Source organism: Thunnus maccoyii, chromosome 15 (genome assembly GCF_910596095.1).
Source record: "Thunnus maccoyii chromosome 15, fThuMac1.1, whole genome shotgun sequence".
Classification (NCBI taxonomy): Eukaryota; Metazoa; Chordata; class Actinopteri; order Scombriformes; family Scombridae; genus Thunnus; species Thunnus maccoyii.
In genome coordinates, this window is record NC_056547.1 from 30,165,947 (window position 1) to 30,193,151 (window position 27,205).

At 39.8% G+C, this 27,205-nt stretch overlaps 1 protein-coding gene across 2 annotated transcripts; it reads left to right on the plus strand.

The window, feature by feature from the left end:
* Nucleotides 1–28: 28 nt before the first annotated feature.
* Nucleotides 29–26,949, plus strand: vars2 (valyl-tRNA synthetase 2, mitochondrial). Of its 2 annotated transcripts, XM_042435096.1 has the most exons (31): nt 29–211; nt 304–370; nt 514–706; nt 883–964; nt 1,070–1,170; nt 3,285–3,406; nt 3,525–3,591; nt 5,314–5,411; nt 6,116–6,197; nt 6,490–6,609; nt 8,518–8,626; nt 8,720–8,808; nt 11,097–11,187; nt 11,351–11,478; nt 11,697–11,800; nt 13,060–13,141; nt 13,264–13,340; nt 13,529–13,616; nt 13,736–13,829; nt 14,689–14,759; nt 14,853–14,978; nt 15,126–15,230; nt 16,028–16,096; nt 16,194–16,272; nt 17,857–17,987; nt 19,471–19,623; nt 20,258–20,509; nt 21,129–21,240; nt 21,400–21,602; nt 23,857–24,006; nt 25,796–26,949. In XM_042435096.1, the coding sequence occupies exons 3-31, from the start codon at nt 527–529 to the stop codon at nt 25,871–25,873; spliced, it is 3,243 nt and encodes a 1,080-aa protein (XP_042291030.1). In that variant the 5' UTR covers nt 29–211; nt 304–370; nt 514–526; the 3' UTR covers nt 25,874–26,949. The 2 variants fall into 2 exon arrangements, with proteins under 2 accessions (XP_042291030.1, XP_042291029.1); XM_042435095.1 differs by having other exon boundaries at nt 29–370.
* Nucleotides 26,950–27,205: the final 256 nt, after the last annotated feature.

The window sequence follows — 27,205 nt, forward strand, 5'->3', positions numbered from 1 at the left end:
GGTGAACATTATTTCCATAAGTGATTTTATTTTGAAATGCAGAAAGGAAGCATTATTTCTTTTTTAGTTTAACTTGACGGCTTAAAGTGTTGAGGGGAAGATATTTCCAGACGGACAGCGATAATTTCCTGTTGTCCGTACAATTACTATGGTCCGTCAACAAACAGTATCTTTACGCCGAGAATAAAAGAAATAATAAGACTATAACAACGTAATATTAAATCACACAATTATTGTACGAGGTCAGAAAATGATGTAATGTTAACATGTTATTAGCAACATAACGGAAATGCACTTTGTCAGTTCCACCAGGAAGGACTAGTTGAAAGGTCGTGGCTGTGGTGTCAGAGCACTCTGTATTGAAAGCACAGTAAGTAAACCTGTTCAAATATGAATTGTCATCGCAGATAAACTTATTCCACGTGTAGCTAATTTATTAGTTAGCTCCTCTGAACCCACTCCTGATTTTTACATGCCATGTATGAAGGTTCCGTGTGTTTGTTGCTGCTGTAGTGTGTTAGTGAGGATGTGGAGGGCAGGTCGTGTCCCGAGTTGGAGGCTGGCAAGGAGACTCTGCTCCAGCAACTTTCCAAAACCTTTATCCTCCTCTTCATCGCCGTCAAACCCATCCCCTCTACGGCCTCAAGCAGAGAAACAGAGGCGGAGAAAAGAGAGGGAGAGGGCCATACTGTCAAGTCAACACTATGTGAGTTCACATTTATATGTGTGTATTTGTTGTGTTTGTTGGTTTATGTCTAATTTCCATTCAACACAGTAGTCCAGACACACATTTAACAGAGCCACTATAAGAGAAGAACTTGTACTTGTAGCTCAATTTCATGTGTCCGCAATTGTTATTTCAACTGATATTTTTGTTTTCAGACTGCTGAAGATGACGGGGTGAAATGGAGTGAGAAACAGAGGATAGAGTATACTGCTCAAACACCTCCTGGGACAAAAAAAGGTGAATGACTTCCCATCACAGGTTTTGTTCTGTTCCAGCACCAGCTTGTTTAACTGTCATCTCTCTCTGCAGACTTGGCAAAATATCTGCTTATTTCTTTTGCAGACACCAGCTTGCCGTTCCCGTCCTCGTACAGCCCAGACTACGTAGAGTCCAGCTGGTATCAGTGGTGGGAGAAGGAGGGATTGTTCAGCCCCGAACAGCATGTGAGATATTTCAAACAGAACAACACTGACATCAAACTAGAACTGCTTCTCGAAATGATGCTGTTGTATGTGACAGGTGGATTATGAGATAACTGTTCACCAACAGTATGTCTCATTGTTTCTTCTGATGATTACTATATAGCATATTTTATAACAAGTAAATGCATTGAGCTTCTTGCAAGGAGAACTTGTATGAAGTGGAACTTACAAGTGATTTAAGAGAATTTGCAGAATTCAACAATTTGACATGCTTAGAATTTTTGCTGAGGTACAAACAAAATTCACAAGTTCAGAGCTGTCGTATGAGTCATGAACAGTCTGACTTTCTCCACAGAGGAAAAACACTCATTTGACCTGAAATCGTAATATCTTCATCTGAATGAATTAGAATTTAAATATGATACCAAAATGAACTAAAATGAAATATAAGCATAAACAAACCATATATTCTGTTCAGCATATCATCATCATCATCATCATCATCATCATCATCATCATGGCTGCCAGTTCACTGAGAGGTTTTTTAGATGTGATGATGTTGTGTCGGTAGTAGTTGCAACAGTTGCCTCAGGGTATTTCTGCAGGTCTAGTATCATGTTGTGTTGCAGCTGACAGTGTAACATCACCTGCTGTAGGCTGTGACTGTCACATGATGCCTCTCATATTAGTAATGAGTGTTTTGCGTTAGAAAGACATTTTTTTAGCATCTAACTCAACGTCAAAGCATTCCCTCTTTATTTCTATCACAGTGCAGCGCCGCTCTAATGGATTCATATTCTCTAATTGTTTCAGCTCCTCTAATATGACTACTGACACTGATAATGTGTCTGCTGATTTCTGACAGCAGGGCTTGGAGCTCTGCATTGTCAAATTCGTCTTTTTATGCTAATTCTATTATGCTAATTATCAAATCTCATCCTCATGAACAGGTGACCTTCATCAGGCTGAAACCAGAGATTTACAAAACGTTTGTGCAGTTAAGAGTTTGTTGAATCTGATTTGAAACACTCGTACGAGCAAACCTCACAGAAAAAAGTCAGGAGATTAAGGAGAAGAATATGAAAGTGTCCTTGCATGAGGCCCAGTGTTGTATATATGTACTTTTAAAAATGAATGTGCAAACACCCTTCCTCCCAGTGACAGTAAAGAACCCACATCAAGCCCACAGGCATAAACCACACACACACACACACACACACATATATATAAATAATCATGCGCCTAAGGAAAAAGAAAAGTTTTCAGTGTTGAGAAGTAGACACACAACTGACACATCTCAAGTCATCATGCAGTTTGTTCCTGAGACAGGACCAAAATATCGACAACCACTGTCAGCAGATCTGGATCTTAGCAATCAATCAGACTGACATCAGGCCTGTGTTAAAACAATGCAGGAGACTATGTCAGTACCTGAAGCAACACGCCCCTCCACAGCCCCTCCACAGCCCCACCACAGCCCCACCACAGCCCCACCACAGCCCCATGCACAGTGTGAACGCAGGGCTGATGACTCCACCAGATGACTGACAGCTCTGACTGATCTACAGCTCAGAAATCTACTGAGATGCTTATCCATTAGTTTAATTGAATTGAATTTGATTTAACAGTTAAGAATGGATAGATAGAATAATTCACTTTAGCATTCAGCATCTCCAGCATTCACAAACCAGTTTAACAGCTGTAGAATTCATATGAACGTAATGGCTTAATAAGGTATAAATATATACTTCTGCTGACTCTTTAGTCCACTGAGTACATGAATGGAATGATAGTTAATAATTAACATTAATTATTAATATTGTTATGGGTTTACAAGTGCATTAATCAGACAAACCTTTCAATGACAGGCTGTAAATATAAAGAAAATATACGTAAATATAAATTGTGTAAATATAAAAAAGACTTAGATCAAGAAAATATTTGCAGCCATTTAGTTCTTTGCATGTTTGCAACAGCTGCTCATACCTTCAAAATAATATATCTAATAATACAGTTGCAGCTTATTTTGTCAGTTTTTACATATGATGAGGATTATTTGGATCGTTTTTTGTCAGAAATTAGACTCACGCATAAAGTGTGTGGTGTATGACATCTGAGTTGTCCTATGTGTTCAGGAGAAATTATCTCACGCTGTGGATCAGACCTTCTCCCTGTGTATCCCTCCACCAAATGTGACCGGTACTCTGCACCTGGGCCACGCTCTGACTGTAGCTGTAGAAGATGCTCTGGTTCGATGGTAACTGCCAACAACAGATGCAACATGCTGTGTGAAATAGGTTCAGTCAAAGGTTGTTTGAGAAGGCTTATCTGGTGATGGAACAGTAATATACAGCATGTTTTGTTTAATCCTTCAGGAGAAGGATGCAGGGCCACAGAGTGCTTTGGGTTCCTGGATGTGACCATGCAGGTATCGCAACTCAGGTAAGACGACTCCCTTTCTTCTTTTTTAAACACAGTTTGGCTTTTAATTACTTTTTTTCATTTTTCTGACTGTGACATTCACCAGTTAAAAGAGTCTTGCACTAATTGAACATTGCACTTTTACAGTTTCACAATGACTGACAGTTAAAAAAAGTATTTTTTTATTCCGTGCATTCTTCTACCTTATCAAATCCCTTTGACTACATTACCCACAATGCAACTTGACCACCCACAGTTCAATCAGAGATTCATGTGTGTAGCTAGTAGTGACTAATGTAGTCTGGTGCTGCCAGCCTCCAGCAGGTTACAGAGATCTGCTAACCTCACTTCTTTCTAGCCCCACATCCCCAAATTTTCTCCGTTTTCAAACTTGTACTCTTTAGCCCCAACTGATGCTGACTCAAATGACATCACAGGCAATTTATCAGATTTCACACAGTTCCCTCTGGAGACACAAAAATCTTTATACAACTTTTTCCACATATGCAGTAGTACTCCCAAACACCTGGAAACACATGCTGATATGGAAAATTGGTGGAGTTCCCCATTAATTTTCAGGTGGACTATTTCTTTAGTAGTTAGTAGTTCCCCTGAACACTGTTCACACTGAGGTCTGTGGGTTATCCACAGTGACCAGGACATTGTATTTGGAAAGATACACTGCTGTTGAATTCTATGAAATGCCATATTTTAATGCAATAAGCATCACAAATGATATTCCATTCATCTCCATTGTGTTGGGGTGATGACAGAAATGTCAAAGAAAGAAGACATTTTAGTCATAAAATCCTGTTAGCAGCCTTTTAGCTCATAAAATTTAACACTGAAATGTGGCTAAAATATTGTAGCTGAGAGTGTCAGGTTCAGATGTTGTTGCAGCATGGATCTTTGCAATGTTGGTCAATCTGTCCACCACTTTGGTCCAGACTGAAATATCTCATCCACTGTCAGGTGGACTGCCATGAAACTTTGTACAGATGTTCACATTCCTCAGAATATGAATCCCATTGTCCTTGGTGGTCCTCTGACTTTTCCTCTAGCACCATCATCTGGTCACAATTTCACTTTATTTAATACTTTGGGTTATGACCAAACACTGTACTTCGAAAACTGACACTCCCATCAGCCTCAGCTGTGCTTGTGTAATTAGCAAATGTTAGCATGCTAACTTACTAAATTAGGATGGTGATACCACCATCACAGGCTGCAATATGAACATTCTTGTTCAAGCACTCATTTTTTTCATTCAAGAATAAAATAGATAGAGAATGTTGATTTATGACTTATTTTTCATTTCTCATCATTGGTGCAACTCCTCACCACTGTAAATATGAATAAATACCTATATTCACTGTGATATGCTTAAAGTAGTAGATTAAAGACATGATCTCATTCATCGTGTCTTTAGGCCTCTATAATTAGGCAGCTAGGCTGTAAGACATCTCTGAAAACCATGCAAATGAAAAGCTCTGTTGTCAAATAAATAACCTGAAATGTGGTGCAGAGTGAAACAGAGCTGTCATTTGATTAGTAGATGGTAAATTAAGGTCATTTTCAGCTGGATTTACATGCACTTATAATATCTAAAGCCGAATTTTTGATGTTTGCTCAAAGAGGACAAAAATAAGATTTCACTGTGAAGCCAAATAATGCTGTTGGAGAGCTAGATTCCTACTCTACATTCGCCCTGCATCTTAATGTGATCATATGTGTTTATGTTAGACAGTGGTGGAAAGGATGCTGCTGAGGGATGAAGGGAAGCGTAGACAGGACTTCAGCAGAGAAGAGTTTCTACAGGAGGTGTGGAAATGGAAGAAGGAGTGAGTCTCTACATCCATATCACTGCTCTTTTGGTGTGTGTGTGTCGTGGAAATTGTCTGAAAACACTTAACACACATATGAAATAATACACAAAACACTGCTGGGTTGAAGATTAAATAATTATTATTGTACAATAAGGCAACAGAACACACAAAGATTTGCATCAGTTCGTCTCAGCGAGCAAACAGCAAACCCCATTCTATTATAGTTGGAGAGGGAACAAAGAAATGATCTGTGATTGGTTAAATCATACAAACTTATGTACTACAGCCAATGGCAAACAGCCACGAGATACATTTACATGCACATGTATGGTAACTAGGAGCCACATCACGTAGAGACACAAATCAAGGAAGAGCCTCAAGCCATATGTGACCCCTCAACATGTCCTGTTTACTCCAAGACACAGAATAATACCTTATTTGAGCCTAAGCCAGGATGGAAAGTGAGGAGTGTGGGCCTCCTAAGACACGTTCCTTCTCTCAGGAACATGCACACATTAGCAAAGCAGAGAAGTAATGATCATCCCTACACATCTCTGCACATTAAAATGATAAGACAGTCCTTTCGTCTTTCTTTATCTTCACGTGTGTGTGTGTGTGTGTGTGTGTGTGTGTGTGTGTGTGTGTGTGTGTGTGTGTGTGTGTGTGTGTGTGATGTTTGCTATATTTATTTTTATTGTCTCTGTGTCTGTGTGTTGCAGGAAGGGAGAAGGGATCTATCACCAGCTGAGGAGGCTTGGAGCTTCTCTGGACTGGAGCAGAGCCTGCTTCACTATGGATCCAGTAAGACAGCAAGCACATGTGTTATTCACATGCAGTTTTAGCTTATATTCCAAAAATTCAATCTGCTTAAGAGCATCCCCACCCACCCACCCCCCAACACACACACACACACACATACACGCATAGGATGCTCCAGCATCCTTCTATCTTTACCCCTGTCAACATCACACAACATCACAGTCTGGGGTAACTGTGACACAACATATGTAACTATGGTTGTGTGGAATTGTGACAGTGTGTCAATGTAATAATAAAGTCTAACATTGTGTTTGTGTTGTTGTTTGCTGTTTAGGGTTTCAGCAGGGCTGTGACTGAGGCTTTCGTCAGGCTGTGTGACTCTGGTCTGATCTATCGCTCAGAAGGACTGGTCAACTGGAGCTGTGCTCTGGAATCTGCCATCTCTGACATTGAGGTAATATTGTATTACATATACACTATATGGAATATGAGGACAAAATAATAGATATCACATAAAGGGGACATTCAACTTTGAAATAACTAGTGCAGTGCCCGTTCAAAACATGCCTGTTTGGAACAGGCCGATTGCTTATTGTTTCTCAAGAACCGTATATATTTATATGTATAAATTGACAAATGTATCAATTAAAATGATAAGGATTAAATAAATTAAATGGTTTTAATCCAGGCAGAAACTTTACCAGTGAGACTAAACTGAGGTTGAACTGTAGAAGCAACCGCATATATATATAGTAATTAAAAGGACATGGACTTAATAAATTAAAGATATACTGCACACTAAAACATGTTTTTTGAGCTGTAAACTTAATTATATGTCATCTGCTGTTAAAAATCTGCCCTGATATTTTGACGTAGACTCGACCGTTCCAGAGTTCTCTACGTTATGAAATGTATATAAATGGTAGAATGATAAGGGCCACCTCCCTCAGCCCCGGGCTCATTTTCATATATATGCTAATCGAGAGAGACAGTTTTAGCTTCAACAGCTACAGCGGTGCTGGCCAGCTGGAGGGGGTCTCTATATCTGTGTGTGTCTGCAGGAGAAAAAGCTGCTGACAGCCACAAAAACCACAGAAATCCTCCTTGTTTCTCATCATGCAGCTCTTCAATTCTCTGGCTGTCTGTTCCTGCAGTTGTCAGCTGGTAAAATCTTGTTTAAAAACTTTAAATCGCAGTGTAACCGGAGCTCTGCCGAAACTGTCTCTCAGAGCATGTGCATTATTTCTGTTTGAGTATAAGATGATAATAAGATGTGAAGTGCTTTGTGACTTTTACCCATTTGAAAGAATAAATGAAAAATATAAAGGATGAGGTGACTGATAACTGCCAACTGAAGAAGCAGCCAAACCACCGCTTTAGAGAGCTGAACGTTGCCCACAAGCATCCTTGTGCCTTTCATACTCAAACAGAAATAATATAGATAATAGATAATATACATAGAACAAATAAACACACACAATACTCACTGTATGACACTGTATGACATTAACACAAAACAATGAATGCACGTTAATTATCACTGATTATTTAAAAAAAAAAAAAAAAAAAAGCTCATAGGAAGACTGCATGCTCTTACTTTGAAATGTGGAAATGACGTTGTCAGCAGGTGATCATGTGCTATCCGAAAATGACCGAGTGATACGAGTGGATTTTCATTCAGACCGGCGGAAAGTTTTCTTTCAAAACTCAAATCCACACGTGTAGAACTGAGATCCACAAATGTTTTTTCAATTCACAAATAAAAACTGAGTTCACAAATGCCTGTTGGAAAGTTGTAAATGTTAGGAAGATATTCACAAATGCTTTTCATTTATTTGTAAATTAATTTAATGTATTCACAGATATTTTATTTATTTGTGGAATTTGTGTATTTGCAGATCCGTTTTATATTTAATTTTTTAATTATTTTTGTGAGTTTACAAATCTTTTTTTGTATTTGTGGAAGGTGTTTACATTTACAGATTACACATTTACACACAGATTGTCGATCTGTTCACACAAATCATTATGAAACAAATCTCACCCCATAACTGTCCGTATTTCCGCTTGTCAAATCCATGGACAGAAGGAGAAGCAAATCAACGTTATTTATGAGGTATTTTTATATATTTCTCAAAAAACGCTCCTCCAAACAACTTCACACATCAACATTGCACTTCCTTGTTTCCCCAGCAAGCCACCTGCTAGGTACGAAGTAGATCAGATGAATGGTTCTCAAGATATATGAAGGACAAACTTACATACATACAGACAGGCAGAGATTCCTTCCTCCTTCCTACTGTTTTATAGCTGGTAGTAAAATAGTAAAGAATCATATTTAAGTGTGTGCATTTATTGTCAGGTTGACTCAAAGGAGCTGTCTGGGCCGACAATGTTGTCTGTTCCTGGTTATGAACACGAGGTGGAGTTTGGAACAATGCTTACCTTTGCATACCCTGTAGAGGGCCATGGTAAGTATTAGTGTCAGTCTGGAAATGTGATACATATTCTGCTTTGGCTCGTTCTGTTTTTTTGTGAGGTTTTCTCTTGTTGTTACTGTTCAGATGGAGAGGTGGCGGTGTCCACCACCCGTCCTGAGACTATGCTGGGAGATGTGGCTGTAGCTGTTCACCCTGACGATCCTCGATACCAGGCTAGTAGCAATAATTGATGGAATGTTTAATGACCTGAGGAGATTTTGGAATATCACTGAATCCAGAGAGGTGTACAGCTTGTCAGAGAGTATGATTATTGACAAATAGTATTATTAACAACACTATGATGTCTGTCCATTAAATATGAAGCTACAGCCAGCAAGCAGTTAGCTTAGCTTAGATGGAAATGTCAAGCCTGGCTCTGTCCAAAGTGCCAGCACCACTAATTAACACATTATAACCTGTTTTAACCTGTTCTACTTTTACGAAACTTACATTCATTTTCAGTTTTTGCTGACATTGTCAGAAAGGTGATAATTCTACTTTCTGTTTATTATTGAGGTCTTAGTGGGTGGTGCTGGTGTACTGTAGCGCATTGTATTGAAGTGTTCCCAATATTTTGTCCACCCCATTAACATGCATGAGGGGGGCGAAATATTAGGAAATGCTATTTCGTCACATTCCTGCAAATATCCTGCAAATCTCATACTGTCATAAAGTCCTGCTCAGTGATCTGCATCATCACGCTCTAATGCAAATAATAATGATAAAAAGTAACTTTACAGCTGGCTGCAAAACAGTGTCCTGTCTGGTTAAAAGTTTGAGTCTGTTTCTGTTTGTCCTGGTTTCGATCATATAGGGGATACAACATTTACATAGGACATGAAAAACCTGGTTATCATATACCTGTATACACAATCCATAGTATCCTGCTTTCTATTGGATAACTCCAGCTAGCATATCCAGGTAAATCTGAAACCAGGATATGATGTGTAGCACATAACAGGGATGCATGCAGGTGTTCATGTAAATGCACTCAAACACAAAGGGCCTTATCTTACACCCAGCGCAAAGCAGCGCCAAATGCAACGCAAGTGTCTTCGCTAGTTTAAGACCGACTAACCATTTTTGAAATTACAGTGATCATGTTTCTATACTTTCAGCAATTAAAACTCCATGACTGAGCAAAACGATTTTAAGGAAAACAAAGCTGTAATTAAAAAAATAAACCATTTCAAAAGACAAACAAAAAGAAATTTGCAACAAATTAATGAACAGGATCTTAAACTGGTGGGCTTCTTCCTCCTCGGGTTTGCAGGCGAGGAGCACCAAGATGGGGCTGGCCATGGGAGGGTCCAGGAGCAGCAGGGGCCAGTGTGCTTGAAATGGATTGTGCACTTTCACTTCGTGCGTGAGCAGATCTGTTTCCTCTGCAGAGAAGCCTTCCTTCTTACTACATGGCAAATGCGCCATTATAATAGCAATCCGCCAAGGTGCAAGCGCTTCTGGCTTTTAAAAGGAATGGGAAATGACGCTCTGATTGGTTTCAAAAAAATAAAAGTATCACATCTCAAATTTTCTAGTCAAGGAGGACAAAATACTAACATTTCACTTGTTTATTTGGCTCACATCACATTAGAAAAATGCTTACGTGTTTCAGCACAGAGCCTTCTTCAGAATGTTTTAAGTATACAGGTTCAATTCAGTCATATATACAAGGGCAGAGTTAGTACACAGCTGGGAGTTGGAATTATTTGGGAACCAATCACTTTTCTTATCCTATGGTTCTAGATACAGGGACCAATCATAAGTATACAGTGAAATCTGATGTAAATCCCATTACATACAAAATGAAACTTCACAAAACACTGTCACTAACCATCACTGATTCCCTATTAACAACATACACTAGATGGCAATAAAGGGACGCATCTGGCTTTTATAGGGAATGGGAGATGACACTCTGATTGGTTTATTGCATGTTATGCCCAAAGCGCACCCATGATTAATTAAGAGACCAAAGACAACCATTTTGAACCATGCACCTGGCACTGCGACCATTTTTTCTGCCGTTAAACTAGCAAAAGTGGATTTGGACACACCCTAAACCACTTGCGCTTCAGACCGTGTGCTTAGATTGTTAAAATAGGGCCCAATGTGTGCTTTGTTGCGCACCACCCCCATCAGTGATGTCATGTGGTCCTACATCACTGTAGCAGAGAGAGAAGTTAAACTCCTGGAGGTCAGCAAGAACAAGATTTTCCGGAGGTGTTACTCATTAAAAGGACAGCCACTACAGTATAAATGGTACAGCAGTATTTTTGACAGTTGATAAATGTCTGTCGTCTCATGGTGTACATGTCATCATATCACCCAATCCTGCAAACATAGGCACAAGTGAACTGGGAACTAGAATACAACAGGACATTTGTTACAATACCGTTGCTCATATGTTCCCACTTTGTGAATGTCCCTTGATATAATCTCTGTTGCCACTTTGATCCAGGCTGTTCATGGAAAGCAGTGCCATCACCCCTTCACCAACAGACTGCTGCCCATCATCACTGATACACTGGTGGACATGGAGCTAGGAACAGGTGACAGCAACACTACTGTCTTCTCTGACACAGTTTTCTCAAAAACTGAACATTAGAGGCCTCACAGCAGGTTATCTTCAGAGATTTTGGATTGTGTGATACACTGTTGCTTTCATGTTTTCTGAGCTGCTCATGTTGATCAGTTCTCTCTGTTTGTTTCCAGGTGCAGTGAAAGTGACTCCCGCTCATGACCACACTGACTTCCTGCTGTCACAGAGACACTCACTGCCACGCCTCACTGTGATTGGAGGAGATGGGATGATGACACCACTCTGTGGACACTGGCTGGAGGTGCATACACACCACTGTCATTATCTGTAAACTTCGTATTCCCATGTCAAGTGTTGATGGGTTAGAATTTATCTGCATATGTCTGCTATATTTGGTTGCAGTCGACAAAACATCCATATTGCACCTTGTACAACCCCCATCCATGATGGAAAAGGTAGGCTTGATGTATCTTCATCAGAGCTGTTGTTATCATTTTGTGTCTCCTCATGTCTTTTAAGGGAGTAAAGCGTTTTGATGCCAGACAGCTAGTCGTGGACGCCCTGGCTGAGAGGAAGCTGCTCAGAGGAAAGAAGGATCATGCCATGACTTTACCCATCTGCAGGTGGAGGAACACAAATTTAATCTGCCTTTCTCTATGTGTATTTATCTCATCACTGTTCATGCAGAGTGTTTTTTTGCAGCCATTATTCATCTTGTAAAAATAAACAGCTTCCTCACAAAAGACAGCACAAGATAACTTTAAAAAACTGAACTCCAGTACCCAGAAATGCAAGATGGTTTCAGTAAACTGTACACAACGAAGTCTATCCAGACTTAACATTTGCTGCCCATTTCTTACCAAAACCATTTTCTAAAGCGTACCTAGCTAGGCTAGGTGTGTTGATCCTGATGTGGTGGATGTGTTATAAATATTCTACTCAGCTCAGTTTAGCTTTGACTGCTGCTATATCACCTGTGACCACAAGACTACTGACATATCTGTTCCTGTTTTCTGGAGAGATGCTGGACAGGATTGATAGACTGACAGCCCCTGTAATATAATACTGATATCAAATTAGAAAAATATCACACTCACTGGTGAGTAGCTCAACATGTGTTACTATATGGTATGATAAATTAAATTAAATTGGACACTTTTCCTTATGTTTTAACATGATGGACAGAGTGTCTCTACTCAGATTTAGTAGTTGTGTGCCTAAGTTTCACAGTTTAGGTATGAATTATGCATGCAAAGAACTTTTCCTGCTGTTTTTCCTGCAGTACTATGAATATAGGCTGCCGGTGTAGACACCTGTTTTGAATTGATTTTGATTTGAAAGCACATTTGTTCTGTTACACTGTATAAGACAGAGGAAATGTGACTGAACTGCATGTCCACTGGATGGGCTACACTGTGTTCCAGCTGCACTGAAGCTCTGTCACATCTGTCACATCTGTTCCAATGTGTTTTTTGGTATTTTGTTCATTTTGGTTTGGGCTTCAAATATGCCAGTCACAGAACTGTCTCTCTCTCTCTTTCTCTTTTCCTCTCTCTTTCACAACATAAGCAATCATTTCCTCCTGACTAAGAAAAATAGTTTATGAATGAACTACGTTTGTAGGGGAAAAGTCATCTTGCTTGTCTGAGCATTTACAGCTAAAGTGAGAAACCATAACTGACTGGAGACATGTCACAAGGGTCTCAGTATTCAAACCACTTGTCTAAAACATGCAAAAACACAATTATGAATTGTATTACCATCAGTGTCCTCTTGCTTGCCTTCAACTTCCTGAAACAGGACTGTAGGTACCATACTATAATGTCTTAACATGTGGTCTCTCTTTCCTCTGTCATTCTTCTCTCCTTCCACACTGTCTCAGCCGCTCAGGGGACATCATCGAGCCTCTTCTAAAGAAGCAGTGGTTCGTCCACTGTGATGATATGGCTAAAAAAGCTATACAGGTAAGTGGAGTTGGTGGCTGTGAGATATCTAAGTCAGTCTTTATGTTTATACAGTGAATATAGTAGTCAAGTGAACACTGGGACAACATTTATTAAAGTTTGACTCATTCTTTCACTGTCAGGCTGTGGAGGATGGACAGTTGGAAATCATCCCTCACTTTTACACCAAGACATGGAAGAACTGGCTGTCCAACATCAGGTAGACTGTCCTGAACTTTGACTCGGATATAGTTCATGGATTTGAACAATGGTGTGAAGAGAAACAATGACGGTGTGTGTTGTCATTAGTGGTGTGATATGTGTGCGAAGTGACACCATTCTGATGATGAAGGGGTCCTTGTTTCATCGTATGGGTTTGTTAACAATGTACCTCTTGTTGCTTCACAGTGATTGGTGTATTTCCAGGCAGCTTTGGTGGGGTCATCAGATCCCTGCTTACAGAGTGGAGCTTCCTAATTCTACTGACAGACAAGAGGTTGGGCCCTGTGGATATTAAAGTCTTAAGAATAATACTGATATGTTTAATATCATGCGTCAGTCAGTACCAGAGTGTTCCAGACAGACAGCGGTGTGTGTTGTGTGTGTTTATGATAGGAGCAGTGGGTTTGGGGAAGGACCGAGGACGAGGCCCGACAGAGAGCTGCTGTCAAATGTGGAGTGAAGCCAGAAGACGTCAGTTTGACTCAGGGTGACTCTCCTCTATCACCTGTCTGATCACCAATGTTTGGTCATACTGTTTAAGGCCCTGAAACTGACGCAGCTAAATGGAATTCAGCCATCATTCATTTTACTATTTAAACCTCCTTCAAACCTAAACTACAACCTCTGCTGCCACTACTACTTCTGCCCTTACTGCTACTAATGCTAGTGTTACTGCTATACTACTTCTGCTGCTTCTGCTACTGTAACTGCTACTGCTCACGCAACTACTTCTGCTCCTCCTGCTACAAAAACCTGCTACTTCTTCTGTTGCTAGTGCTACTGAAACTGCTACTTTAACTGCTGCTGCTAGTGCTAGTTCCACTATAACTGCCACTGCTACTTCTTCTGTTGCTAGTGCTACTGAAACTGCTACTTTAACTGCTGCTGCTAGTGCTAGTTCCACTATAACTGCCACTGCTACTTCTTCTGTTGCTAGTGCCACTCCTACTTTAACTGCTACTGCTACTGCTACTACTTCTCCTGCTAGTGTGTTACTGCTCCTATTATTGGTACTGCTACTACTTCTGCTGCCAGTGCTGCTGCTGTTATATCTGCCACTGCTACTACTACCACTTACTGCTGGTACTACTTCTTTTGGCAATGTTATGACTACTGCTGCCCCTACTGGTGCTACAGCCAAGTTTCTACTTAGTGGTACAGACAATGAGATAATCAATAAGTGGTTTTAGAATCAGTGGAGGTGTAGCTAACTTTACTGAACAGGTTAGAAAACAAACTAGATTAAAGCTTCCCTCTACTCTCATAGTTTTATCATTGCCATGCCAGTTATGTAAATGTATAGATTTGTTTCTGAATTGTTTACATGTGCATACTCCCTGTGTCAGACCCTGACGTTTTGGATACGTGGTTCTCCTCTGGGCTGTTTCCCTTCGCCATGCTGGGCTGGCCTCAGCAGGTACCACACTTCCACCAGCAGCAGCACACAGTCCTCAATAAACAGCCCTGTCCCCCATGTATTATACTGTAACTACACCTTCTGTTCCCACAGACCAATGACCTTCAGCGCTTCTACCCTAACTCCATCCTGGAGACAGGCAGTGACCTCATCTTCTTCTGGGTGGCAAGGATGGTGATGCTGGGTACAGAGTTGACTGGCCAGCTGCCCTTTAAACAGGTACTGTTAGGTAGATAATGATAAACCCAAAAGAAAAACAGTATTATATTATATTACTATTATAGTTTACAAACACTAATGATTAATCACAGTTTCAGCCCATCCTGCTTTTCTGTCTCTCTCTCCTGTTCCCATCATGCCTCTCAGGTTCTGCTTCACTCTCTGGTGAGGGACAAACACGGCAGGAAAATGAGTAAATCTCTGGGAAACGTCATTGACCCCTTAGATGTTATACATGGAGTCTCCCTGGAGGTGGGTGTAGTGTATCGTAGTGTATTATATCCTCTGTTATGGGGTCAGAACACTGACATTTACATTTTGGCATTGAAAATAAACTTGGCATTCAAAACAAAACCTGAACTGAAAAAAGAAAACATTGGCATTGAAACACTTGTATTGGAAAACGTTGTATTGGCACTGAAACAAGTTCCACTTAAAAATAAAACACGGACATTAAAAAATTACAATCTTACAATTTTATTATTTTATTTTATTTTGATGTTTTATTACATGATGATGTGTTTTTCGATGTCAATCTTCAGATTTTTTCCTCATATCTGTCAGTGACAGATTTTTTTTACGCTATCAGTATTTTTTCAGTGTCACCGGTTTCCAGTTTCAACTTTCTGTCACTGTTTTGGCGTAGTTAGTTTTTCTTGGGGATTATACATATGTCACCTTAAAAACGTGCTTTACAAGATTTACCTGATTACCATCTTCCTCCCTCTTATCTACCACTGCAGCTCAGGGAAGCTCTGAGCCAGCAAAAAGCTGCTCTTGTTACACACTTTATTTGGATTTATTTTACATAAGAGCTGGATTGGCCCAAAAAATGCATTCTTGATTTTTATATTCAAAAGTAGGACTCTATGAGAAGTAGTTGAAGGCATCATATATTCTCTGGGATGTGGGATGAATACTGTCAGAGAATGAATTAGGTTGTTAAGTGATGAAATGTTCAGTCCAGCTGACAGTGGTAAGTTGGATATAGCAGTCCATTTTATCATATTGTTGTGAAACAAACAACAAATTATTCTTTTACTTCCCAGAGGCTTCAAGAGAAAGTGAAGGAGGGAAACCTCGACCCCAGGGAGCAGGTGGTTGCCATGGAAGCACAGGTCAGCTCCCCTCTCTCCTATCTATGTTTCTTTCTGGCTGACTGAGCATGCTCATTACTTCCTCTCTTATCTGTCTGCTCCATCTGCTTCCCCACAGAGGAAAGACTACCCCAAGGGGATCCCTCAGTGTGGGACTGATGCTCTGAGATTTGCCCTTTGCTCTCACAAGATGCAAGGTGAGTGACTCTCATCTCTGCTCACTTTATCTGACTCAGACAACCGTTTGTCAGTGAATGAATGTGTGGAGCTGTGTGAACGGGAAACACAGTGATTAAGAGAGACAGATTAGTTGCGAGGGAGTGCAGTGAAAAAGTTAGCAGTGATACAGATTGGGTTTTCCAGATTCCTTGTCACTTATTGGTGGCTTGTTCCAGTTTGTGAGGTGAATTGCCTTTTTTCTTTCCATCCATTCCATTCAATTGTCTTTCCATCTTGCATGCTGCAAAGGAATGCAGCAACTGCACTGCAAGAATGCTACAATTTCTCCATCTTCCATGAAATACTCTGGTTTTCCATAAAAGACATTCTATGCTTGAAATCTAGGAAGTGTCCGTCGGCACTAGTACCAAACAATTTGGTCCGTAACCCAACTGTAGTCTAATTATTGGATGGACGAAGAGACCAACTGATGAACTGACTGACATTCGTATCATTAAAGGTATGCTATGCAGGATTTTCCTAAAAAACAATGTATAGACTCATACAAAAGTAATCCCTCTCAATCATCACTTATGATACTAGAAGTGTGTGGTGGTGTATGTATCTGCAGAGACTCTACCCTCTGCCTGTATTTTCTTATTATTTTGCTGTGTTCAGGATGCTTCTGGGCATCAACCTTTGGGCAGTGGGTGTGTAGCCCCCAGCCATTAACAACACGCAGGGTGTGAGGTGGGGACTCGTAGCGTAGCAACCAGGCTACATCTCTGTCTCTGTCTCTCTCCTCTGCTCCACTTTGCTCTCTGTCTCTGTGTCATGGATGATTAAAGAGCTGCAGGTCTGTGTGTCTGTTGACCGAGGGCAGGGCTGAGCTACACATACACGCAGAGCAGGAAGGCCACAGCAGACAGGATGAAGCTCTGCATTCACACAAAATCTGCCAATGCAGCACCTTCCTGCAGGACTGTGCGGAGGTGTGGGTGTGTTTATTGGTGCTTTAGAACATAACCGCTGTGAAACAATCAGAAAACATTTTATTTATCTGATTCACAGCTTTGTTCTCACCAGCACCGCTTGCTCTTTTCATTCACTCTCTAGCTCACTCGACCACCGCTTCTGTCTCTCTCTCTCTCTCCCTCTCTTGCTCACTCGCTCGCTTGTTGAGCCAGGGAGGAGGGGCCAACTTTGAATGCTGTGTGTTTACCAACACCAACTGACAAATCCTGCATTGTATACCTTTAAGGTTTCAGAATGCTTCAAATGAACCAGTTCATACGAAGGGTCGTGTGATCACATCTGAAGGCAAAAGTATTTCTACATGTTCCAAATGGCCACACTCAAAGAGGAAGCAAAAAGCTTCTCAGAAAATTATTAATATTGTACAGAAGTGTATTGCATTCACCTAAAAAAAAACAACAACAACAGACAAACGTGGTTGAACACAGCTCCCCCAGTTTCCAGCGTTGAGAAGGTGTTGGAGAAGACGGTGTCACTGTTAGACCTGACAAGCACTTCTGTTGTAGGATACTGTTGCCTTGAGCCTTGTCACTGTTCACCCTATCAGTGTATTCACCTCAACACTCTTTTTTCTGTCTCTTCATCAGGAGAAGACATCAGTCTGTCCATCTCTCAGGTCCTGAGCTGCAGACACTTCTGTAATAAAATGTGGCAGACACTGAGATTCACACTGGGAGTGCTGGGCGACAGCACAACACCAGTGGGACCACTAGAGGAGGTACAACAAAGAAACAGCCTGTTCAACTTCAGACTTTCTGAGAAAATAAGGTCTTGTTGCCAAGTTGCTTAGAAGTTATTTCAAGTATATAGTTGTACTTTGGAGATTGTCTACACTTATATTTACATTGATAAAATATTAGAACAGTGACTTTTCAGAGGTCAATACAATTTCCACAAACAAAGAATAGCATCACTGATAAAGACCTGCCAGCCTCTACAGTAAATGTCAGTGTGCCACCAGGGCGGGTTTGGCGAGAAATCTGCTGAACCACACAAAGAGAGATCACTTTGTGGTGCCAAACAGGAAGACAGAACTGTTCATCCAGCACAAAGAACAGTTTAACTTCTGGCTGCAACAGATGGCAAAAGAAGGGAGAGGCTAGTTGAAAAAAATCATGTTGAATACAGAACTCAAATGTTTATCCCTGTAGCCGACCAGTCAAATACTGTATAATTAAGGATCTTTAATCAGCACTGACATGTGCAACATGTTTAGTTGCTTTCAGTTAATTCAGGTTAAGAAATGGACAGTGACCATGACACTAGTGTCACCAAAACCATCAGGATGGTACAAAGACTATCCCTGGTTTTGACCATGGTCCTATTTGTCTGTAGTAACTAATACCAGAAATCGCAATTTATTTGACTGTGGTGTTGCTGTTTAAAGGAATAGTTCAGCATTTTGGGAAATACACTTACAAGTCAAGTCAAATAAATTTTATTTGTATAGCCCAATATCACAAATCACAAATTTGCCTCAGGGGTCTTTACAATCTGTACAGCAATATAACATCATCTATCCTTAGACCCCCGATTTGAATAAGGAAAAACTAGATGTGTACAGAATAGACCAAGAAAGCAAAATTACAGAAATACAGCACGGACAAACAGGATGACAAAAAGCAGAGCAGAGCGGTCCCAGGATGGCCGATGGTCCAGCAAAGAGACGCCTGAGAGGAAAGAGAGAACAAGGAGGAGAAAGGGAGTGAGAGAGGGGGGGGACACACAGCTTGGACGCTCATGTGCTTGGGGACAACGAACAAACACTGTACTTCCTCTATTTTCCAAGAGTAAAATTAGAGGATTGATATCAATCTCATGTCCCTGTGTTCAAGGAGAAAAAAGTAGTATAAAGTCTTTTTGTGGCTCCAGAGGGAACTGTGTGAAATCTGAGAAATCGTCTCACGTGATGTCACTTGCGTCAGCGTTGGTTGGGGCTGAAGGAAGACTAGACACAGGGGGAAACAGCTAGCCTCCCAGCTAACGTTAGCCCCAGTTCTTAGCCCCAGTATATATATATATATATATATATATATGCTAGTTTGTGTATATATACACAAACTAGCAACATGAAATACATATACACAGCATGATAACATAAAAACACATGTGTAGCTGGGGATGCCAGTAGGGGATCACCAGTACAACCATACTTAACAAGGTTAAGAGTCACACAGTTTTTCCTTTCACTTCTCTTTCAGACAACTCCTCTGAGCAGCATGGACCGGTGGGTGTGCTCCAGACTCTACAGCACAGTAGTACAGTGTGAGCAGAGCTTTGAAACATACGATCTGCACACTGTCACGTCTGCCTTGTACTCCTTCTGGGTCCACAGCCTGTGTGATGTTTACTTGGTGAGGAGAGGAATACAACTTTCACATGGCATCATGGTTACATTTTGAAGCCACTAAAAAAAAAAAAGAGCACAGATTTAGAAATTCAGAATTGGGATCTTCGCAGTCGCGTTAATCTTCTTACTGTCAGTCTAAAAAAGGAGGATGATAGAATTACCTAATTTATTCATGGAAACAGGTAGAACCAATCACAGGGCATCAAAGACTGATGTAAACAGATTAACCTAAACAAGAGCAGAGAGTTTGAGTTTAGCTGACAATAGAATGGAAATATAACTGCTGTTTGTCATTTCCTTTTCTCCTTCTGTGTGTGTGTGTGTGTGTGTTTGTTTGTTTGTTTGTTTGTGTGTGTGTGTGTGTTTGTGTTTGTTTGTTTGTGTGTGTGTGTGTGTGTGTGTGTGTTTGTTTGTTTGTTTGTTTGTGTGTTTGTGTTTGTGTGTGTGTGTGTGTGTGTGTGTGTGTGTGTGTGTGTGTGTGTTTGTTTGTGTGTTTGTGTTTTTGTTTGTTTGTTTGTTTGTTTTTTTGTGTGTGTTTGTTTGTTTGTTTGTGTGTGTGTGTGTGTGTGTTTGTTTGTTTGTTTGTGTGTGTGTGTGTGTGTATGTGTTTGTGTGTGGTGTGTGTGTGTGTGTTGTAGGAGTGTGTGAAGCCTTTGCTGGGCCAACAGGATGAGGGGCCAGTGGTCCACACTGACACAGAGCAAAGTGGCAGAGCGAGGCAGGTAGCCAGCAGCGTCCTCTATCACTGTGTGTCTGTGTCTCTGGCCCTTCTCTCCCCATTCATGCCCTTCCTCACAGAGGAGCTATGGCAGAGACTCCAGCCATTCAGACCTGGAGCTGCAGCCCAGACCAGCCTGTGTCTCCAGCCATACCCCCGCTCCTCTCAGCTGGTACCATTACAACCACACCACATTTACATATGGAAATATTTGCTTTACATAGGGCTCAACCTAATCTGAAAACAACACAATCTTGATATTCTGGGGCTATTTACCTATATTTTAAAAGGTTTAACCTATTAAAGGGTCAGTTCACCCAAATTACAAAAGAAGAAAATATTTTCTCACTTCCCGCTTAAAATTGTCAAAAATTACATTAATTCTAAAGAGGTACTGCACACTTAAACATGTTTTTTGAAGCTGTAAACTAAATTAGACTGTACTGTGAAACACTGAAAAGGCGGGGCCTTTGCTGATGTAGAGTTGACCACTTTGGAGTTCTCTATGTCATGAAATTTATATAAATGGTAGAATGTTGACGCCAACTTCCCCCGGCCCCCACCCTTGAGTGTGAGTCATTTCCAAATATATGCTGGTCAAGACAGTTTTAGCTTCAGGAGCTAACAGCAACACAGACCTGCACAGACTTTTTTGTCTTCCTCTCATTATTATTATCATTAGTATTGTTATTAATTAATACACCTGTATATGTTATTATTTTTGGCTTGATTTTCCTCTTTCCATGTGTTTTAGCTGATCTGTTCTTTTTTTTACCGCTCCATCCTGACAGGCACACTGGCATTTCCCCGAAGAGGAAAGAGATTTCCTTCTGGTCCAGGAAGTGATCCGAGTGGCCCGTTCTCTAAGAGCCCAGTGTGGCATGACCAAAGAAAAACCTGCCAGTAAGTCCTTTACTGTGATACAACCAGTTTAAAACAAAAATACTGCCAGTTAGTTAATTAAATCCAGTTTTGATACAAAAGCCAAATGGATTAGCCTTATTGATAAATGAATAAATACATGGTTAATAAACATGTTCATTTTAATGTTGTGTGTTTCAGTGTGGGCGGTGTGTTCATCCAGTCAGGCTCAGATCCTCCTTCACTTTGGGTCCAGTGTTTGGACTTTAAGCCGAATCTCCAGCCTCCATATCTACTGTCCTCAGGGAGGAGAAGGTGTCCTCTCTGTCCCCTCCACTCCTCCCCCTGAAGGGAGCCTTGTTGGTGTGGTGGACCACACATGTCAGCTGCACCTTCACGTTCAGGTATGCATCATAAACGTCTTTCTGCTGCAGCCTAATTTCCAGGTAAACAGGGCTGCCAATATTACAGTGACATTATTTGATCCAGTTGAAAATTTATCTTTGCATGACGTATGACTCAACTAAAATTAAAGCAAAAATCATTACTGCCACAATATGAAATTGAGTCTGCAATGTGCTGAAGCTGAAAATAAAAACTCAGAGATGATCGGGCCCTCGCATCCTTGTGCACGTCGGGGCACGGCGCAGTCGTAGGGCTTCTGTCACGGGCATGTAGATGTCATATCACATGATTTACATGTGTTTCCTATGTATTTTCTTAGTATACAGAAATATATAAAGAACCGCAAAGCTTATAATGTGATACAGGTCCAGATCAGTGCTGAATACTAGAAAGATTGAACACTAAAAACATTCACAGATCTAAAAGTGTAGGTTCACATCAGAAAGTATTAATGCATGTATCAAATACATGATTTACACACTCTTATCTATGTGCACAACATACAAAATATAGTCTACAAAGCTGACATGTTAACACTAGGGGTGCGACGGATCACAAAACTCATGGTTCAGATCGTATCATGGATTTGAGTCACGGATCAGATCATTTTTAGGATCAGCAAAAAAAAAAAAAAGAGGAAAATAAAACTTTGTTTTCCATTTATTCTATAACACACTTACAGCAAGAAACAGCAAGGAACTTTTGCTCATGGTCTTATATGAAAACATTCAAGACAAACAACATTTAATATGTCTTATGTTTAAATAAAATATATAAAATATTCAATGCTCAATTATTGCAATATGAGACATGATACCTTCCTCTTTTAAATACGGTAGTGAATGAAACAGCCTCTGTCCACATCATCAAAACATGATGATAACTTAGAAACATGAACACACATCTTGTCTTGCAGCTTGTTGAACGAGCCACAAAACAAACATTCACCGCTGAGGTCAGTTAGCAGCTAGATGCCCAGCTGCAGCACATCAAATAGCGTGTAAACATACCTACAGATGTCACTTGGGACCTGTTAGATCCTCTGCACAAAGATGTAAATTACTTTGTTGTTAAAGTCCTCCTTGTCAGGTTTATTCCTCAGTTTCATAAGTTTCTTCATAAAACAATGTTAAAAATCTTTTGAAGTAAGAAATATCCATGATGACTGCTTAAGCTACCATGCTAAGTGCTAGCAGCTAGCGGGGGAAGGGAACTATGAGCAATCATATCATGCCAATCACTGTGGCATGAGCTTCTCAGATATTCTGTCAAACTGTCGATAAAAGTCTTAAAGTGTAGATATCCACATGGTGTCATGGTGTCCTTTTAATAGATGCAACTGGTGCTCACTCATGATGCCCTGGCAGATGGTCATAAATAGTAGTGTATCATAACATAGTTGATCCATGATCCGTACGGATCACCCCCCACGGTTCGGCACACATGTGAACCACAGATTAACTGCAAAATTAAATGTCTCATTGGAGACAAAGTAAACAAACTGCTGTAGCAACACGTCATTGACAGACAGCATGTTGCTAACAGGCATTTTGAAGAACAACGACCAAACCAGCATCTAATGGATCCAAAGTGACACATTCAGGTATGTTAACACGCTGTTTAATGTTCTGCAGCTGAGCAGCCAATTAGCTATCTAGCTGATAACGGAGGTTAGTGGTGCACATTTCCCCAGTGAATGTTTTTTTGGTGGCTCGTTCAACAAGCTGCAGGACACGACATGTGTTCATGTTTGTAAGTTATCATCAACTTTTGATGATGTGGACAAAGGCTCTTTCATTCACTACCATGTTTAACGGAAGAAGGTATCATGCCTCATAATGCACTTTAACAACTGAGTATTGAATATTTTATATATTTTAAGATTTTATTTAAACACTGGACATCTTGAATGTTGTTTTCATTTAAGGCCATGGGCAAAAGTTCCTTGCTGTAAGTGTTTGACAGAATAAATGGAAAGCAACGTTATATAAAAATAAAGTTCATAAAATTATTAATTATCAATATGAAGAAATGATCAGTAGATGCAACTATCATGTAATCTCAACATTTCATTCTAGCTTTGGTGAGGCACTGCCTACTCTGCCTACCCTGACCACATACAACACCTTCTTATTGACACTCGTGTCAGGAATTCCTACATTTTCAGTATGTTAAGGTATTTCGCTTCCATGAAGGTGATGAGGACGTTGATCCTGTATCCTACAGTATTTATGAAATGATTTCCTCTCCCAGGGTGAAATGAGAGTTGACAAACAGATTGCCCAGCTCACTCAGCGCAGAGTCAAGCTTGTTCCCAAGCTGGAGGAGATCCTCTGCAGAGTGCAATCACCACACTACCTGACCAAGGTTCCAGCTCACATCAGGCAGCAAATGGACAGTAAGGTGAGCACTGGGCAATAAGGTGCAGGGGAACCTTCATCAACTGATGGGTGTAATCACACTTTCAATAGGTTTTTCTTGGTCTGAACTAGTGGAATGGTGTGATTCACATTATCCCATTACAAGCGGACCAGACGAACAACATCACATGACTGACAGAGTTCAGTAACTAACCTCACAAAAGGTAGTAAGTAAGGTCTAAATAGATATTTGTTGTTGGGACTGTACCACATCAGTAGTTTTGCTTCATTTTTTAACTTCACTGGTAGCATATACTAAATGACAAAACCTCATCTTGAGGAGAAAATGTGGATATGATTGAAGAATGAATTATTGGTTCAATTAACCAGCAGGTTGTTTGTTTCAATTAGTAATATTTAACAAGCAACTACAATGTGTGTCTGTGTGTGTGTGTATATATATATATATATATATATATATATATATATATAAATTAAAGGAAAAACTGGTCTGAATGCTTGACCCCTACTGTGAGGGGATCTGGTGGCTCTTTTATGCTTTGGGGGGCATTTTGCTGACATGGTTTGGGTCCACTTGTCCCCTTAGAGGGAAGGATCACTGCAAATCAATACAAAGTTGTTCTGAGTGATCACCTTTATGCTATGATGAAACATTTTTATCCTCATGGGAGTGGTCTCTTCCATTTGAAGAATGGTGTTCATCCCTCCAGAAGAGTTCCAGACTTGCAGAATCAATGCCAAGGCTGAGGAACACCATTCTTCAAAATCAAAAAGATATTCCCTCATGTGATGATGGTGGTGGAGAGCGCAAATGATTCACATCATTTTCATACTCATCAAACCATTCAGTGACCCCTTGTGCCCTATGAATTGAGGCATTGTTGTTCTGGAAGAGACCACTCCCATCAGGATAGAAATGTTTCATCATAGGATAAAGGTGATCACTCAGAACAACTTTGTATTGATTTACAGTGACCCTTCCCTGTATGCCGTAGGGTCACTGAAAAGGGTTGCTTTTCCTTTAATTTGTCACCTGTCCGTATATATGTATGTATGTGTGTGTGTGTGTGTGTGTGTGTGTGTATGTATATGTATAATATATACATATAAAATAATACACACACACTGTAGTTGCTTGTTAAATGACTTACCAAATGAATCAAACAACCTGCTGGTTAGGTGAACTAATAATTCATTCTTCAATCATATCCACATTTTCTCCTGACTTGAAGATATAAGGTTTTATCAGTGTAGTTTTTTTTTTTTGCAAATTTATAACTGTATGCTCAAGGACCTCACATGGCTGCAGTGATTCACAATTGCTGAAAAACCTATTTTATAACACGTTTTATACTGCCATTGACTGCCGACTCCTCACTCCTCTTAACCAGCTGGTAGCATGTGATCAACAACTGCAACAAAAGGCATTTCCAGGAGTGGGCTAGGCTGAAAACAAGGCTTTTGCTGGCCACATTTTGGCCTTTGTTGTGGCTCAAAAACTGACATCCATAGAAAAGTTTGGTCTCATCTTGAACCGGAGCATCTGCAGATAAATTCCATACCTGATATGTTATGATCCACTAAAGTTAGGCACAATACAAAATGAATAAATCCCTGTTTTTGTTATCTGGCAGAGATCTGCACTCTTTTAGTTTCATATAAATATATAAATATATATAATATATATAAATATTTAATTTCTTAATTATTGATTTAATAGTAGTCATTTCTTAGTTGTGTACTACATGGCTGTCTAATTGTGTGATAGATGTGAACATGTTTGTATTTATGTGTTGTGTTCTTGTGTTCAGATGTTAGCCTTGCAGCAGGAACTGAAGAACATTGAAGATCAGCTAAAGGTGCTGCAAGACACGCAAACAACAAAATAAATAAAACCAGTGGTTCTTACAGTAACTGTGAAGACTGCTGGATGTCAGAACCACAGGTGATGATAATAACGAAACACTTGATGAACTCTTAGTAATGTTGTCTGAGCAGAGAAGTCATTGAATGGAGGAGACATTGCAGAATCATCATTGTGTATTGCAGTGCCTCACTGCAGTATTGTACTGTGTAATTAATAACTCAGAAGGAGTTGTGGCAGGCTGCAGGCATCCATGTAAAGGGAAATAAATGTATTTTGTCAGTGCACAGGTGGCATAATGGAAGTTTTCAGCAGCCTGCTCATTGCTCCTGATCATCTAGTGGTCGTGTCCATCATGGCCTTTTAAGGACATGTTACAAAATGACATTTCTGTTAAAAAATCCTTCATATTTATCATTGTATTTAAAACTAATGTGTCTTTTCTTAAACTTGACTACAAATGTTTCTTTGTTGGAGGACTAAGAATTTTAAAGGCTGGAGGAATCTGGGTTTTTGCTTTTGTTATTGCTTTAATTCTAGCCATTTATCTAGAAAACTTAATGTCTGTCTGGTGGCAGTTACTACATCTGTTTACAAATGGAATTTGTTGGTTATATTTAATAATTTAAATAAATACAATTAGCTGTATTCACATGATTGAGCAATATCTGCTTCAGTTTCTTTATGGTTGATTTTAAAGGAGCAAACCACCAATTTTATAGTTATAGCTCAAATAAAAAGTTGATTTCTTAAGTCGAGTCAAGTCAATGTTATGTAGCACATTTCATAAGACAGGCGTAAACTCAATGTGCTTAAAAACAAGTAGAGATCATACCTGCTTAGTCATGTGAAATACTATTCAGCCTTTGAAAACAGTTGTACAATTGTATAATATTTTACCTTCTATAGCTCTGGGGGAGCTTTGACTTTAAATAAAAAACAAAAAACCTGAATTCAGTGTACAAAAGAGCTTAATATTACACAAAACCAGGAAATACACCAAAAAAACATAGTTAAACAAAATAAGAGAAAAGTTAAATATATATATTAAAGTTTAAGACAGTAATAATGACCTTTCTTCATGTGTTGTTCAGAGTGCAAGAAATATTGGATTTCTAAAAAAAAAAAAACAAATGCAGCAAACAAGGGTGGGGATTTATTTTATTTTTATTTCATTTTTTTATTTTCTATTTATAGTTTTTTTTGTTGTTGTTGTTTTTTACATACATTGTTACATTCTATCAAATGTAGCCAACATAATATAGAAACTGTAAATGCACTGAAAATAATTATTTTTGTGTTGGAAAAATAAAATGATGTAATTTAAAGTAAAAATGTAAGGCTCACTGATGAAAGT

Bases quoted from the DNA above. Each gene is read 5' to 3' on its own strand.
- vars2 (XM_042435095.1), top strand. From the start codon at position 527: ATGTGGAGGGCAGGTCGTGTCCCGAGTTGGAGGCTGGCAAGGAGACTC. The intron at 3,592-5,313 runs GTAAGACGACTC...TGTTTATGTTAG, and splicing joins ATGCAGGTATCGCAACTCAG to ACAGTGGTGGAAAGGATGCT. The intron at 16,097-16,193 runs GTCAGCTCCCCT...GCTTCCCCACAG, and splicing joins TGGTTGCCATGGAAGCACAG to AGGAAAGACTACCCCAAGGG.